General features: G+C 42.3%; 1 protein-coding gene across 1 annotated transcript in view; it reads left to right on the top strand.

The window, feature by feature from the left end:
• The window catches only part of gda (guanine deaminase), a 53,808-nt gene that overhangs the window by 10,558 nt on the left and 30,590 nt on the right, over window positions 1-12,660 (top strand). Inside the window, exons 2-5 of the mRNA XM_055632476.1 lie at window positions 1,287-1,375; window positions 2,718-2,892; window positions 6,866-6,953; window positions 10,955-11,060. Coding sequence (XP_055488451.1) covers window positions 1,287-1,375; window positions 2,718-2,892; window positions 6,866-6,953; window positions 10,955-11,060 — 458 coding nt within the window. The remainder of the gene's footprint in view (window positions 1-1,286; window positions 1,376-2,717; window positions 2,893-6,865; window positions 6,954-10,954; window positions 11,061-12,660) is intronic.

The raw sequence follows: 12,660 nt of genomic DNA, 5'->3' as shown, positions 1-12,660 counted from the left end.
ATTTATTGTCATTGTCTCAATTTGAGACAACGAAATGAATTTCCCTTACAGGCAGTATCATTTTTTAAAAATCATAAAAAAACAAATAAATAAATAATAAATAAATAATAAAACATATTAAAAATAAAATTGAAATTGAATTAAAAAAAAAAAAAAAAAAAAAAAACTCTGTCCATATAGTCCATATAGACAACATCCACTGCTTAACCCTCATCAATTTCCCTAGTAACCTCTTCAACAAATTCAAGAAGATTAGTCAAACATGACCATCCAGGCACAAATCCACGTTGACTGTTCCTAATCACTGTCTCCCCACTCTCCCTCTGTACTGGCTATCTCCCCTCTCCACTCTCATTTCTAACGTGGGGTTTCGACATGAAACATTTGCTATTCGTTTCCACCCACAGAGGCTGCTTAACCTGCAGCAGATATTTGTATGCAAAGATGTTTAAATTAAATACATACATTTCCAGTCACTGATTGTGCATAAATCTAATCAGTGAAAAGGAAATCACTCAAGCTCTTATCTCTCAGATGTCAAAATCTGCTGGGAGTTCAACAAGGCTTTGCAAAACCTCGAGGGACAGCATCATCTCAGTCGGGATGTTGCATTTCTGAACAACGCTGACTTCAAACAGATAATCAGCTTTTCTAGCATCGTTATTTGGGATTTCCAACATTCACTGTAGGCTCCTTTAGTGATTTCCAATAATTGTTTTGTGTTTACTCCTTTATTCCCAGTCACTAACACTTTTCATCTCACAGTGTCAGCCTCCTGTCCTTGAAGCTTTAAGGGCCTGTGCCACTTGGGAGTCATTTGCACGACATCTACGCGACATCATTTAGTGTCGTGACACGCGCATGGCGCGTGGTGGCGTAGGCAGTGACGCGCGGTTGCGCGCGGCGCCCCCGGATTTGGGGATTCGCGAATTCTTCGCACGCCACCTGCGCAGATGATGCCCAAGTGAGACAAGCCCTTTATGCCTTCCATCTAATCACAGACGTTTCCTTGTCTTCTCACTTTTCCTTCAATTTTTCTGCTCCAATTGCTACTTTCACTACATTTTAAAACTTGACCTCTGCAATTATTCTCAATTTTGATGAAAGACTATCAACCTGAAACACTAACTTTCTATCAATGTTGCCTGGCCAACTGGTCATTTTAGTTCTCTCTCTGGACCTGTTTTGTTTCTCAATAGTTTGGAAACTCGTGTTCTTTGGGACAGAGGGAAGTATCTTTAATCCAGCAGAATTTAACCAGAATTGATTGTTATATTCTGTTGCAGATCGTTTTTATTGAACCTGCCGATAAAGAAGAAGAATTGTCGCAAAAGTGGCATTTCAAGAGAGAGAAGATCAGAGAGCTTTGCCCAAGGTTAGAGCATGTTGTAAGTTATGAAGTCCTTGCCCCACTGGTAATATGTTTCAAGCAGTCAGGAGGAGAGGGAAGAGGGATGTGAAAATCTAGGACAATGTACGTGAGATTTTCCAACTTGTGCAGGTAGAGGTGTTATTGTGCAATTGCAACCTCAATCCCCGAAAAGTCCTGTACGGGTGGTTTGTGGCTCCACCTCTCCAATCATTGCAATACAGCATTAGTTTTTCATGTTGGTGACATTGGTGAAGATGAAGAGCTTGAATGTTTCACATATGCTGTGGAAGCACATTACAGAAAGTATGAGTGAAAATCTAACCTTCCTTGCTCAAGAAGGGGGGAAATGGCTTCAGTTCAATGCTCTTCCCCATTGATATATTACCTCAGATCCCTCAGGCTAAGGAAATCTCCCAATGACCAGAAATGCCTGCACTGCAAAAATGCATCTTTATGATTCTGATAACCAAAATGGAAATCCATACCACGCCTTTAGATAACTTTTTTATAGCAGGAGTAAACTTTTTGTAATATGTTAGTATCCAAATTATTCTCACTCAAGAATCAATTCCTTGAATCCATGCCAATGCCTTGAGAGGCAGACAGTGCGGAAAATCTTTGTGTGCTGCTCACTTATAAAGGGTATCCCTGGAATATGAATTGTCCCAAGCTTAATGTCTGGCTAGAAATTGATCTCTGCTAATAAAATACATTTTAATGTTTTATTAATACATGGTATCAGGCCCCTGGTTCCAATGTATGAAGAGATTCTTCATACATTGGAACCAGCTGGGTGCTCAAAGGTTATTGGTTATATTCAGGGTTACTGCCTTAACCAACAAGTTTATTCTTCTATATTTTTGTACTTTGCTTATTCAACAAGCACAACCTAAACATTGATTGATCAATAACCGTTGAGCACCCAGCAGCAATCCAATGTATGATGTATGAAAAGTTGGTACTTTTGATTGGTGAAATGGAAATGGGTAGGAGGAAGTTATGTGGAAGGTAACCTCCAGCAGAGACCAGTGGGGTCGAGTGGCCTTTTTACTGTAATTCTCTTTAATCTGAGTATTCCTCAAAATCCTCCAGAAATGCGCAGCGTAATTGTTGAGCTTTACTTGCTCCCAACCCAGGAGCTCATGGCACTATGATCGTATTTCTGGATATGATGACTCTAAGGTCACTACTCTGCTGTTGTTTGTTTAGTGATTATTGATTGAACATAAACATTCCTGTTGTTCGCTAAACTAGCCGTGTCTTTTCCCTTTGTCTTCCTGCTGCATTGCAATGAAGTTCATGTAAATGAGCTGCATCATTGACCATCCATGTTCTCTCCATTCAGAGAGGAATTCTTTATGCCAGGACTGATTGACACCCACATCCATGCCGCCCAATATCCCAACATGGGATGTTGCCTGGATCTGCCTCTTCTTCAATGGTTAATCAAATATACGTTCCCCGTTGAAGCCAAGTTCAAAGACCTGAAGTTTGCAGAGGACGTCTACACCAAAATAGTGGTATGTACTGCAGTGTTGCATGAGGAAATCAGCCAAATGCAGCATTAGTCTATTTTCCCCACAGGTAAAGTAGTGGATGCTTGCAAGTAACAACTGTCCTTCTACATGTGCAAATATTTATTGAACACAGTGGCTCGTGGCACAAATCCCTTTCTCCCATATTCAGGGTTCCTGCCTTAACCAACAAGTTTATTCTTCTGTATTTTTGTACTTTGCTTATTCAACAAGCACAACCTAAACATTGATTGATCAATAACCTTTGAGCACCCAGCAGCAATCCAGTTCACTTTTTTTGGGTATTAATAGATTTAGACAGATATTGACCAATTTAGAGCTTTCAACTTGTTTTGACCACACTTGGAAATCTGGATCCCATATTACAGAAAGGATATAAATTCACAAAAGGAGGAGAAAATATATTCATGCGGGGATACCAGAGCTGAGAAGTTAGAACTATCACACTGGGTTCTATTCATGCAAGGTGAAAGTCAAAGGGTAACTGATGTTGGGGTCTTATAGGATCTAGCAAGATTTTGGAAAGAAGATAACTATGTGAGGGAGGTCAAAACTCATCTGTAAATATATTAAATTAGTACCAACAGTTCAATAATGACTTCTGGAAATAATTCTTCATGTAATAAGCATTTAGAAATGGCTGGAATGTTTGAAGAAAATAACAAGGTTCCTTTTTAGAGGAAGCTGGATAAACACATGAATACAAGGTGGTGGAAACATAGAAACATAGACATAGAAATTAGGTGCAGGAGTAGGCCATTCGGCCCTTCGAGCCTGCACCGCCATTCAATATGATCATGGCTGATCATCCAACTCAGTATCCCGTACCTGCCTTCTCTCCATACCCCCTGATCCCCTTAGCCACAAGGGCCACATCTAACTCCCTCTTAAATATAGCCAATGAAGTGGCCTCAACTACCCTCTGTGGCAGAGAGTTCCAGAGATTCACCACTCTCTGCGTGAAAAAAGTTCTTCTCATCTCGCTTTTAAAGGATTTCCCCTTTATCCTTAAGCTGTGACCCCTTGTCCTGGACTTCCCTAACATCGGGAACAATCTTCCTGCATCTAGCCTGTCCAACCCCTTAAGAATTTTGTAAGTTTCTATAAGATCCCCTCTCAATCTTCTAAATTCTAGAGAGTATAAACCAAGTCTATCCAGTCTTTCTTCATAAGACAGTCCGGACATCCCAGGAATCAGTCTGGTGAACCGTCTCTGCACTCCCTCTATGGCAATAATGTCCTTCCTCAGATTTGGAGACCAAAACTGTACGCAATACTCCAGGTGTGGTCTCACCAAGACCCTGTACAACTGCAGTAGAACCTCTCTGCTCCTATACTCAAATCCTTTTGCAATGAAAGCTAACATACCATTCGCTTTCTTTACTGCCTGCTGCACCTGCATGCCTACCTTCAATGACTGGTGTACCATGACACCCAGGTCTCGCTGCATCTCCCCCTTTCCCAATCAGCCACCATTTAGATAATAGTCTGCTTTCCTGTTTTTGCCACCAAAATGGATAACCTCACATTTATCCACATTATACTGCATCTGCCAAACATTTGCCCACTCACCCAGCCTATCCAAGTCACCTTGCAGTCTCCTAGCATCCTCCTCACACCTAACACTGCCCCCCCAGCTTAGTGTCATCCGCAAACTTGGAGATATTGCCTTCAATTCCCTCATCCAGATCATTAATATATATTGTAAATAGCTGGGGTCCCAGTACTGAGCCTTGGGGTACCCCACTAGTCACTGCCTGCCATTGTGAAAAAGGGTAGGATGTGCTAATGGGGTGAGATCAAGCAGGATGGGAGGGGGATTATGTGAACCGTGAACATCAGCATATGGGCCCAATGACCTGTTCCGATGCAAGAATGACCACAGAGGCAATTGGTTTTAGTTGTGTGGATTGTTCCAATTGACACAGGGGGCAAAACCAGAAGAGACAGAATTAATCTGATTGGCAAAAAAGCATCAAAGTTGACAGGAGGAAAATATTTTTTACTCTCTGGAAAGGACAGCGGGAGGGAATAATAAACAGATCCAATACTGCCATTCAAAACCGATTGAAGGGAAAATCAGCCAAATGCAGCATTAGCCTGCTTTCCTCACGTAAGATAAGAGGTGATTGCAAGTAGTAACTGTCCTACCTAATGAGCAACAAGTACTCATTGAACGCAGTGGTTACTGGTGTAAAGCTGTTTCTCTCGTATTCAGGGTTCCTGCATTAACTAACATAGTTATTCTTTATTCTTTATTTTAGCATTTTGCATTTCAGTAAATGCAATGTAAAAACCATAAACCATATTTGATCATCCAATAGTAATCCAATTCATTTAAGGGCAGTGCTGGAGTAACTCAGGTGAGGCAGTGTCACTAGAGAACATGGATGGGTAGTGTTTCGTGTCAGGAAGGGTCTCGACCTGAAATGTCACCTATATATGTTCTCGAAAGATGTTGCCTCACCTGCTGAGTCATTGTAGCATTTTGTGTCCATTTGTGTATTAACCAGCATTTGCAATTCTTTGTTTCTACAATTCACTACATTTGTTTGGTTAATAACAGATTTATAAAGACATTAGTCAGTTTATACCTTTCAATGTTTCATCCTGCCTCATTACTACAATCACACATAATAGGAGCGAAATACAAAGCGCGGAAGAACTCGGCATGTCAGGCAGCATCTGGGGAGGAAATGGGCAGGCGATCTTTCAGGTCAGGAACCTTTAAACTATTCTGGCGTCTTGACTCAAAATGTCGCCTGTCCATTCCCGCCCCCGATACTGCCTCACCCATTGAGTTCCTCCTGCACTTTGTGTTTCGCTCAAGATTACAAAATCCACAGTCCCTTTTGTCTACATATAATAGGAGAATCATGTACAGGGATTAATATAGCAGCAAATATTTATCATGGGAACTCCTACCACCACCAATGCACTCACCACTTCATTATTACTCCCCAAACATACCACAATATTCCCTACACCCAGCAATAAATGTTGTCCCTATCTACCTTGCCAAATTGTCCTGCATCACTTAGAAATACAGAAAATAGATGCAGGAGTAGGCCATTCGGCCCTTCGAGCCAGCCATATTCAATATGATCATGGCATCATCCAAAATCAGTACCCTGTTCCTACTTTCTACCCATATCCTTTGATTCCGTTAGCCCCAAGAGCTATATCTAATTTGGTGCAGGACGAGATGCATGATATAGGAATGGGGAATCCATTCAGCCCCTTGGAGCTGTTCTGTCATTCAATAAGATGCAGACCTAACTCCACACATCGACGTTTGGCCCATATCTATTAACAGCTTTTTAATTCAATACAAAGCAATCAGTCTCAGATTTCAAGTGGCAATGGTCCTGGGATCACATGCTACTTGCAGATTTTACCAGCCTATGGCTAGAAATGTTCCAAACAGTTATGTTTCTAGACTTTCCACAAATAGGGAAAAAAGGATAGACAGAGAAAAACAATCCATTTCCTTTAAAATCCTAAATATTTAAAGTACGTCTGCTTAATTATTTGACAGGAATAGGAATGAAAAAGAAAGAGAGAGGAGAATGCAGATTTAACGGAGATTCTGAGACAGTGAGAGCAACTAAATTGTTCTTTTATTAAATCGATATTGACGCATTTTGGCTGAATCTCTACCTTCTGCACTGTAGCATTCCTGTGAAAGACTGTATAAGAACCGGCGACTGTAAATTCATCCCCGGCGGGTTGACTCAATGCATTATATAAACCCATCATAGAGAGTCGGGCACAGTCGCTACAGGTTGATGCATTCAGTACTATGGACGAAGTAAGAATTTTCAGGTAAAATTCTTTGCCTAGTGGTGATGTTTTGCTGCTCAGAGAAGGGAATGTTCAGAAAGGGAGAAAGAAGTAAACATTTCTATGTTAAAGACTGAACAAGCTTCTCACTAATAATGACTTCATTATTCAACAGAAAAAAACGCTGAGAAATGGTACAACCACTGCCTGCTATTTTGCCACCATCCACACGGAATCATCTTTAAAGCTTTGTGACATCATTGGTAAGAGGCAAATCCCAACTCCATTCATTTCAGAGCGAGCAGCCATATTATCCAATGGACTTCTGCACTGGGTCATTCATCGCTGAAAGATGTGAAAAGCAGAGTTGAGGACAGTTCATTTTCAGAACAGTGAAAAGTATAGATAGACACAAAATGCTGGAGTAACATCGGGTCTGGCAGCATCTCCGGAGAACAGGAATAGGCGATGTTTTGGGTCTGGACCCAAAACGTCATCTATTTTGTCTGATGATGGGCCTAATTCTATTCCCTTTCCCCAGAGATGGCAGCCTGACCCGCTGAGTTACTCCAGCATTTTGTATCTATCTTCCGTGTAAACCAGCATCTGCAGTTCCTTCTTCTACATAGAAAAGTGCAGCACAGGAAAAGGCCCTTTGACCCACAGCGTTCTTGCCGAATGTGATGCCAAGATGATCTCAGCTCATGTACCTGCCCATGACCTATATCCTTCCATTCCCTGCATATCCATGTGCCTGTCTAAAAACTTCTTATGTGCCACTATTGTATCTTCCACCTCTACCACTCCTGGCTGTACCCACTATCCTCTGTACATCTCCTTTAACCGTTTCCCCTTACATCTTAAAGCAATGCCCTCTAGACTTTGACATTTCCACCCTGGGGAAAAAGGTTCTGGCAGTCTGCCATATCTATGCCTGTCATCATTTTATATATTCATCAGGTCTCCCCTCAACTTCCAGGCATTCCAGAGGAAGCAATCCAAGTCTGCCCAACCTCTCTAAAACTCTTTAATCCAGCAACATTACCTCCTCTAGTTAATCCAGTAAATCTCCTCTGCACCCTCTCCAAAGCTTCCACATCCTTCCTGTAATGGAACAACCAGAACTGCACACAGTACTCCAAATGCAGCCAAACCAAAGTCCGACAAAGTGCATCATAACTTCCTGACTCTTACAGAATATTCAATGCACAAACCAATGAAGCAGTATAACACCTGTCCTTTTTACCTACTCTACCAATTTGTGTTTCACTTGCAGGGTGCACTGGACTTGGACCCCAAGATACATTAATGATTTACGAATCTTGCCATTAACTGTATACTTTCCCCTTACCTTCAACTACCTTCCAAAGTGCAACAGCTCACACTTGCTTGGATTAAACCCCATCTTCCATTTTTCCACTCATTTCTGCAGCTGATCTATATCCCGTTGTAAACCTTGATAGTCCTGCTCACAGTCTGTAACTCTAGCAAACTCGGTGTCTGCACATCCCTGCAGAGCTCCACTTAATTTTTCAACTTAATACGGTCTTTAACTTCTATGGTACTATAGTTGGTTCATTCCCCTCATTAAACATATAAACATATATGTTTAATGAGCATCATGAATTACTTCTCTAAAATGTCTGCAACCACGTGCTCACATCTTTTCTACTAATCTATTTGCCCATTCTAGTTTAACAAGAAATTCTCATTCCTTTGAAATTCCATTTATTTAGATTGAAGAGGCCAAGATGCATTTTTACAGGTCTTTGGTTAGGCTGCACTTGGAGTATTGTGTGCAGTTCTGGTCATCCCATTACAGGAAGGATGCAGAGATTTTGGCAAGATTGCAGAGGAGGTTTACCAGAATTATGCCTGGATCAGGGGGTAATAGCTACAGGAGGGGTCGGACAGATTTAGATTGTTTGGATGCCAAAGGTTGTGGGGAGACCTGTTAGAAATATATTAAATGATGAGAGGCATAGAGAGGGTAGATTATCAGAATCTTTTCCCACGGGTGGAAACGTCTAATGCTGGAGAGCATAGCTTTAGAGAAGGTTATTGACTGCAACCTTCCCTCCATTGATAAACTGTACAGTGCAAGGGCCAGGAAACGAGCAGGTAAGATCATCTCTGACCCCTCTCACCCTGCCCACAAACTCTTTGAATCACTTCCCTCTGGAAAGTTGCCACAGCCAGACATAAAAACAGTTTTTATCCACGAGTAGTAGCTCTACTCAACAGCCAAAAATCTGTAGCCTCCCTTTGACCTGGTATTTTGTTGGTTCACATGCTTGATCAATGGTGTTTTATCATTAATGTTTATTATTATTAATGTTTAGTGTTTTCGGAGTCATTCGTAATTGTCACTGTATGTCATGTTGTTACGTGGGCGGAGCACCAAGGCAAATTCCTTGTATGTGAATACTTGGCCAATAAACTTACTTATTTACTTTAAGGTGACAGGGGCAGAGTTTAAAGGAGATGCACGGGGCAATTTTTTTACACCTGGTGAGTGCCTGGAAGGCATTGTTGGGGGAGCTGGTTGAAGCTGATACATTAGTGGCATTTAAAGTCTTTTGTATAGGCATACGGATATGCTGGAAATGAAGGGATGTGGATTACGTTCAGGTAGGTAAGTGATGGGCTTGGCCTCATGTTTGGCATAGACATTGTGGGCCGAAGGGCCTATTCTTGTGTGTATTGTTCTATGTATTTGTTTTCAATCCGAGTATCTTTCCTCAAATAGAGTAGTAAATCCTAACGTGCTATGATCACTACATTCCTGGAGGAACTTTCACTGTCCGGTCATTAAACCTGTCTCGTTACTCATTACTTGATCTAAGTTAACCTTTACCTTAGTTGACTCAATACATATTATTCGAAGAAACTTTCCCGAATGCTGTCGATAAATTTGTTCTCATACCTCATCTCTTTAACTCGCTTAACCCAATTTATATTGAAGATAAAAGTCTCACATAATTATTGCACTCCTTTTTTTACGTTTGTTGATTTACACAATTTAAATCCGTCTACTCTTCCAATTAGTTTTATTTTCTTTGCTATATTTTATCCCCACCAAATTGACTCAGCATATCCTGTCCTTTGGTCACTTTCATACCTGCATTTATTTCATCCCTAACTAGTGCTGTCCATTATCTTTTCCTACCTTAATGTCCTCCTTTAGATTCTGTATCAAGTTCCTAGCTTTGATCCCTTGCATCCTTGTCTTTCTCATGGTTATCAGATCATTTCCCTTCACCTCTGTTTGTGCCATTAGCTTCCCTACCTCATTGCAATATACAAGGGATTTAGTCTTGCAATTTGCCATTTTTATTAGCAGTGTTTCAGTACTGTCACGTGTAACGAGATACAGTGCAAAACCTTTGTGCTCTTGGAAAAAATCATGCCAGACATAAATACATCAGGTAGAACAAATGGATTAGTCGGATCCCAGAGCAAATGTAGCTTTATTCACACACATGCACGCACTCACACACACACACACTCACACACTCGCACACTCTCACACACACACACACACACACACACACACACACACACACACACACACACACACACACACACACACACACACACACACTCACACACACTCACACACACACACACACACTCACTCACACACACACACACACACACACACACACACACACACACACACACACACACACACACACACACACACACACACACACACACACACACTCACACACACACACACACACACACACACACACACACACACACACACACACACACACACACACACACACACACACACACACACACACACACACTCACTAGGCAGTGTTACCACTCATCTGGCTTGCGCATGAGGGTTTGTTATTCTCTGCACCCCCCTCTCTCCAACTTCCACTTTGCCCAATAGGGTAGCAAGGTGGGAGGGCCACAGCTTGTCATTTCAAAGGATAAGGATCCTGGGGAAAGGATTGAACGTCAGCTTCCAAAGAGGCTCTGTTCTCTGTGCTTTCCATTAGTTTTCTTTTCCTGGAATTATACCTGTAAGTATATTGATCAATGGAGCCCAAGTGGTCAGTAACACCTATCTCTATTCATAACATCACCAATCATTGAGCTAAGGCTGAAAGTCGAGTTCTTTCTGATATCCTCATCGCTGTAACAGTAATGATGCCATTGAGCTGCAGTAACAAAAAGAAGACATTGTCATTTCTGCCATCTACTAACCTTGAATAACTAGTACTTTTATTTTTCTTTGATACAGATAAATTTGGCCAGCGAGCTTTTGTCGGTAAAGTTTGCATGGACATTAATGACGTTTGTCATGAGTACAGAGAAACACCATCTGAGTCAGTGAAGGAGACGGAAAGGTAATGTGCTGCTTCTGAATTTCTCTAGTTTGTTGAGCATGACAAGTTTCAAAAAGACCCTGCCCGGCACTCACTGACTAAATGACAACAATTCTGAAGACCACGGCAGGCCATGAAGTTTAACCTCAGTTTCATGGTTGATTCTTGTTGCAGTGCCGGCTTAGTTAATTGCTTTCTACACACTTTAATCAAAACCATGTTTACACAATTCTCCCTGAAACGAGACCAAGTTGATCAGAGCATGGCAAGGAAAAGATGAGAAAAGTTAATGAGTGTTCCTCAGAGGCTGAGACAGAAGAAATCGTATCGTGGATTAAGTAAACTATAATAAAATCGCATATTTTGAGTCCATCTTCACAGAATAATAGGTAAAAGTGGAGGTCCACCAGTCTAGGGTCAATCCAGGTCTGTGGGGGCACTGCAAACCGGCAGCCCTGCCAGAAGCGTGTTAGTTTTTTCTACTTTTTTTGTATTTTTAGTGTGTTTTAATGCATGTTTTTAATGTTTATCTGCATGTCATGTGTGGAGGGTGGTGTGGGGGGGTAAGGGGGAAACCGCTTCTGGCGCCTCCTCCACGGAGAGGCGACTTTTTCCATGTCGCTTCCCCCGTGGCCTAACATTGAGGATCGGTGCAGCCTTTCCCGGAGACTGGCCCGGGGCTTCAGCTGCGGGCGCAGTGTGGACTCTCGTCGCGGAGCGGGCGAGCCCTTGTCGGGGATCGCCAGACTGCGGCAGCCTGAAGCCGCAGTCTGCAGAGCTCCAGCCGGCACGATATTCTGGGCCTGGGATCCCTCGTTGGGGACCCCGGAGGAGAAGAGATCCGACAGCCGACCCGCGTCCAACTTCTACCGTCCGGAGCGGGGTCCCTCCCGGGGATCCCTGGAGGGGAGCTTCAACCACCGGCCCTGCGGTCTGTGGTGCTTCCGGCTGCGGCGCGGTGGGGATTTTAGATCTTCGACCGCTGGCCTGCGGCCTACACCTACCTGAAGCCGCGGTCTCCGGTGGGGAGTCACCAATTCAGGACTTACGTGGACTTCACCTTGTCTGCTCATCTGGACGCCCGCAGTGGCGGCTGCGGAGGGTTGAGGTCCCGACCACGGGGTAAAATGGAGGAGGACTGGCCAAATTATGTGCCTTCCACCACAGTGATGAATGCTGTGGTGGATGTTTGTGTTACATTTTTATTGTGTTTTTGTGTGTTCTTTTTCATTGTACCGCTGCTGGCAAATTCATTTCACTTGCACTTTATGTGCAAGTGTGATGAATAAAACTGATTGATTGATTGGTGAGAAGGTCAAACAATTTCAAATTTGTCGAACTGACTTGTCAATGAGAAATTAATTGACTGCAAACTGTTAAATCAGGTCCTGAGAAGTTGCATTCCAGGATTTCAAAGGAAGTGGATGTGGAGATGGTGGATGATTGTCATTTTCCACAATTCCATGGTTCTAAAACAATTCTGAATTCAGCCAATGTAACCCCGCTCAATAAGAATGGATTGAGTGAGAAAGTAGGAGACCATAGTCGGCTGGACTTCAGTGGTAATAAGATTACTGAAAATGATTAATAAGAAAGTTGTAACTTCATACACGGAAGATTG

Source organism: Leucoraja erinacea, chromosome 3 (genome assembly GCF_028641065.1).
Source record: "Leucoraja erinacea ecotype New England chromosome 3, Leri_hhj_1, whole genome shotgun sequence".
Classification (NCBI taxonomy): domain Eukaryota; kingdom Metazoa; phylum Chordata; class Chondrichthyes; order Rajiformes; family Rajidae; genus Leucoraja; species Leucoraja erinaceus.
This window is presented reverse-complemented; position numbering and strand designations above follow the sequence as displayed.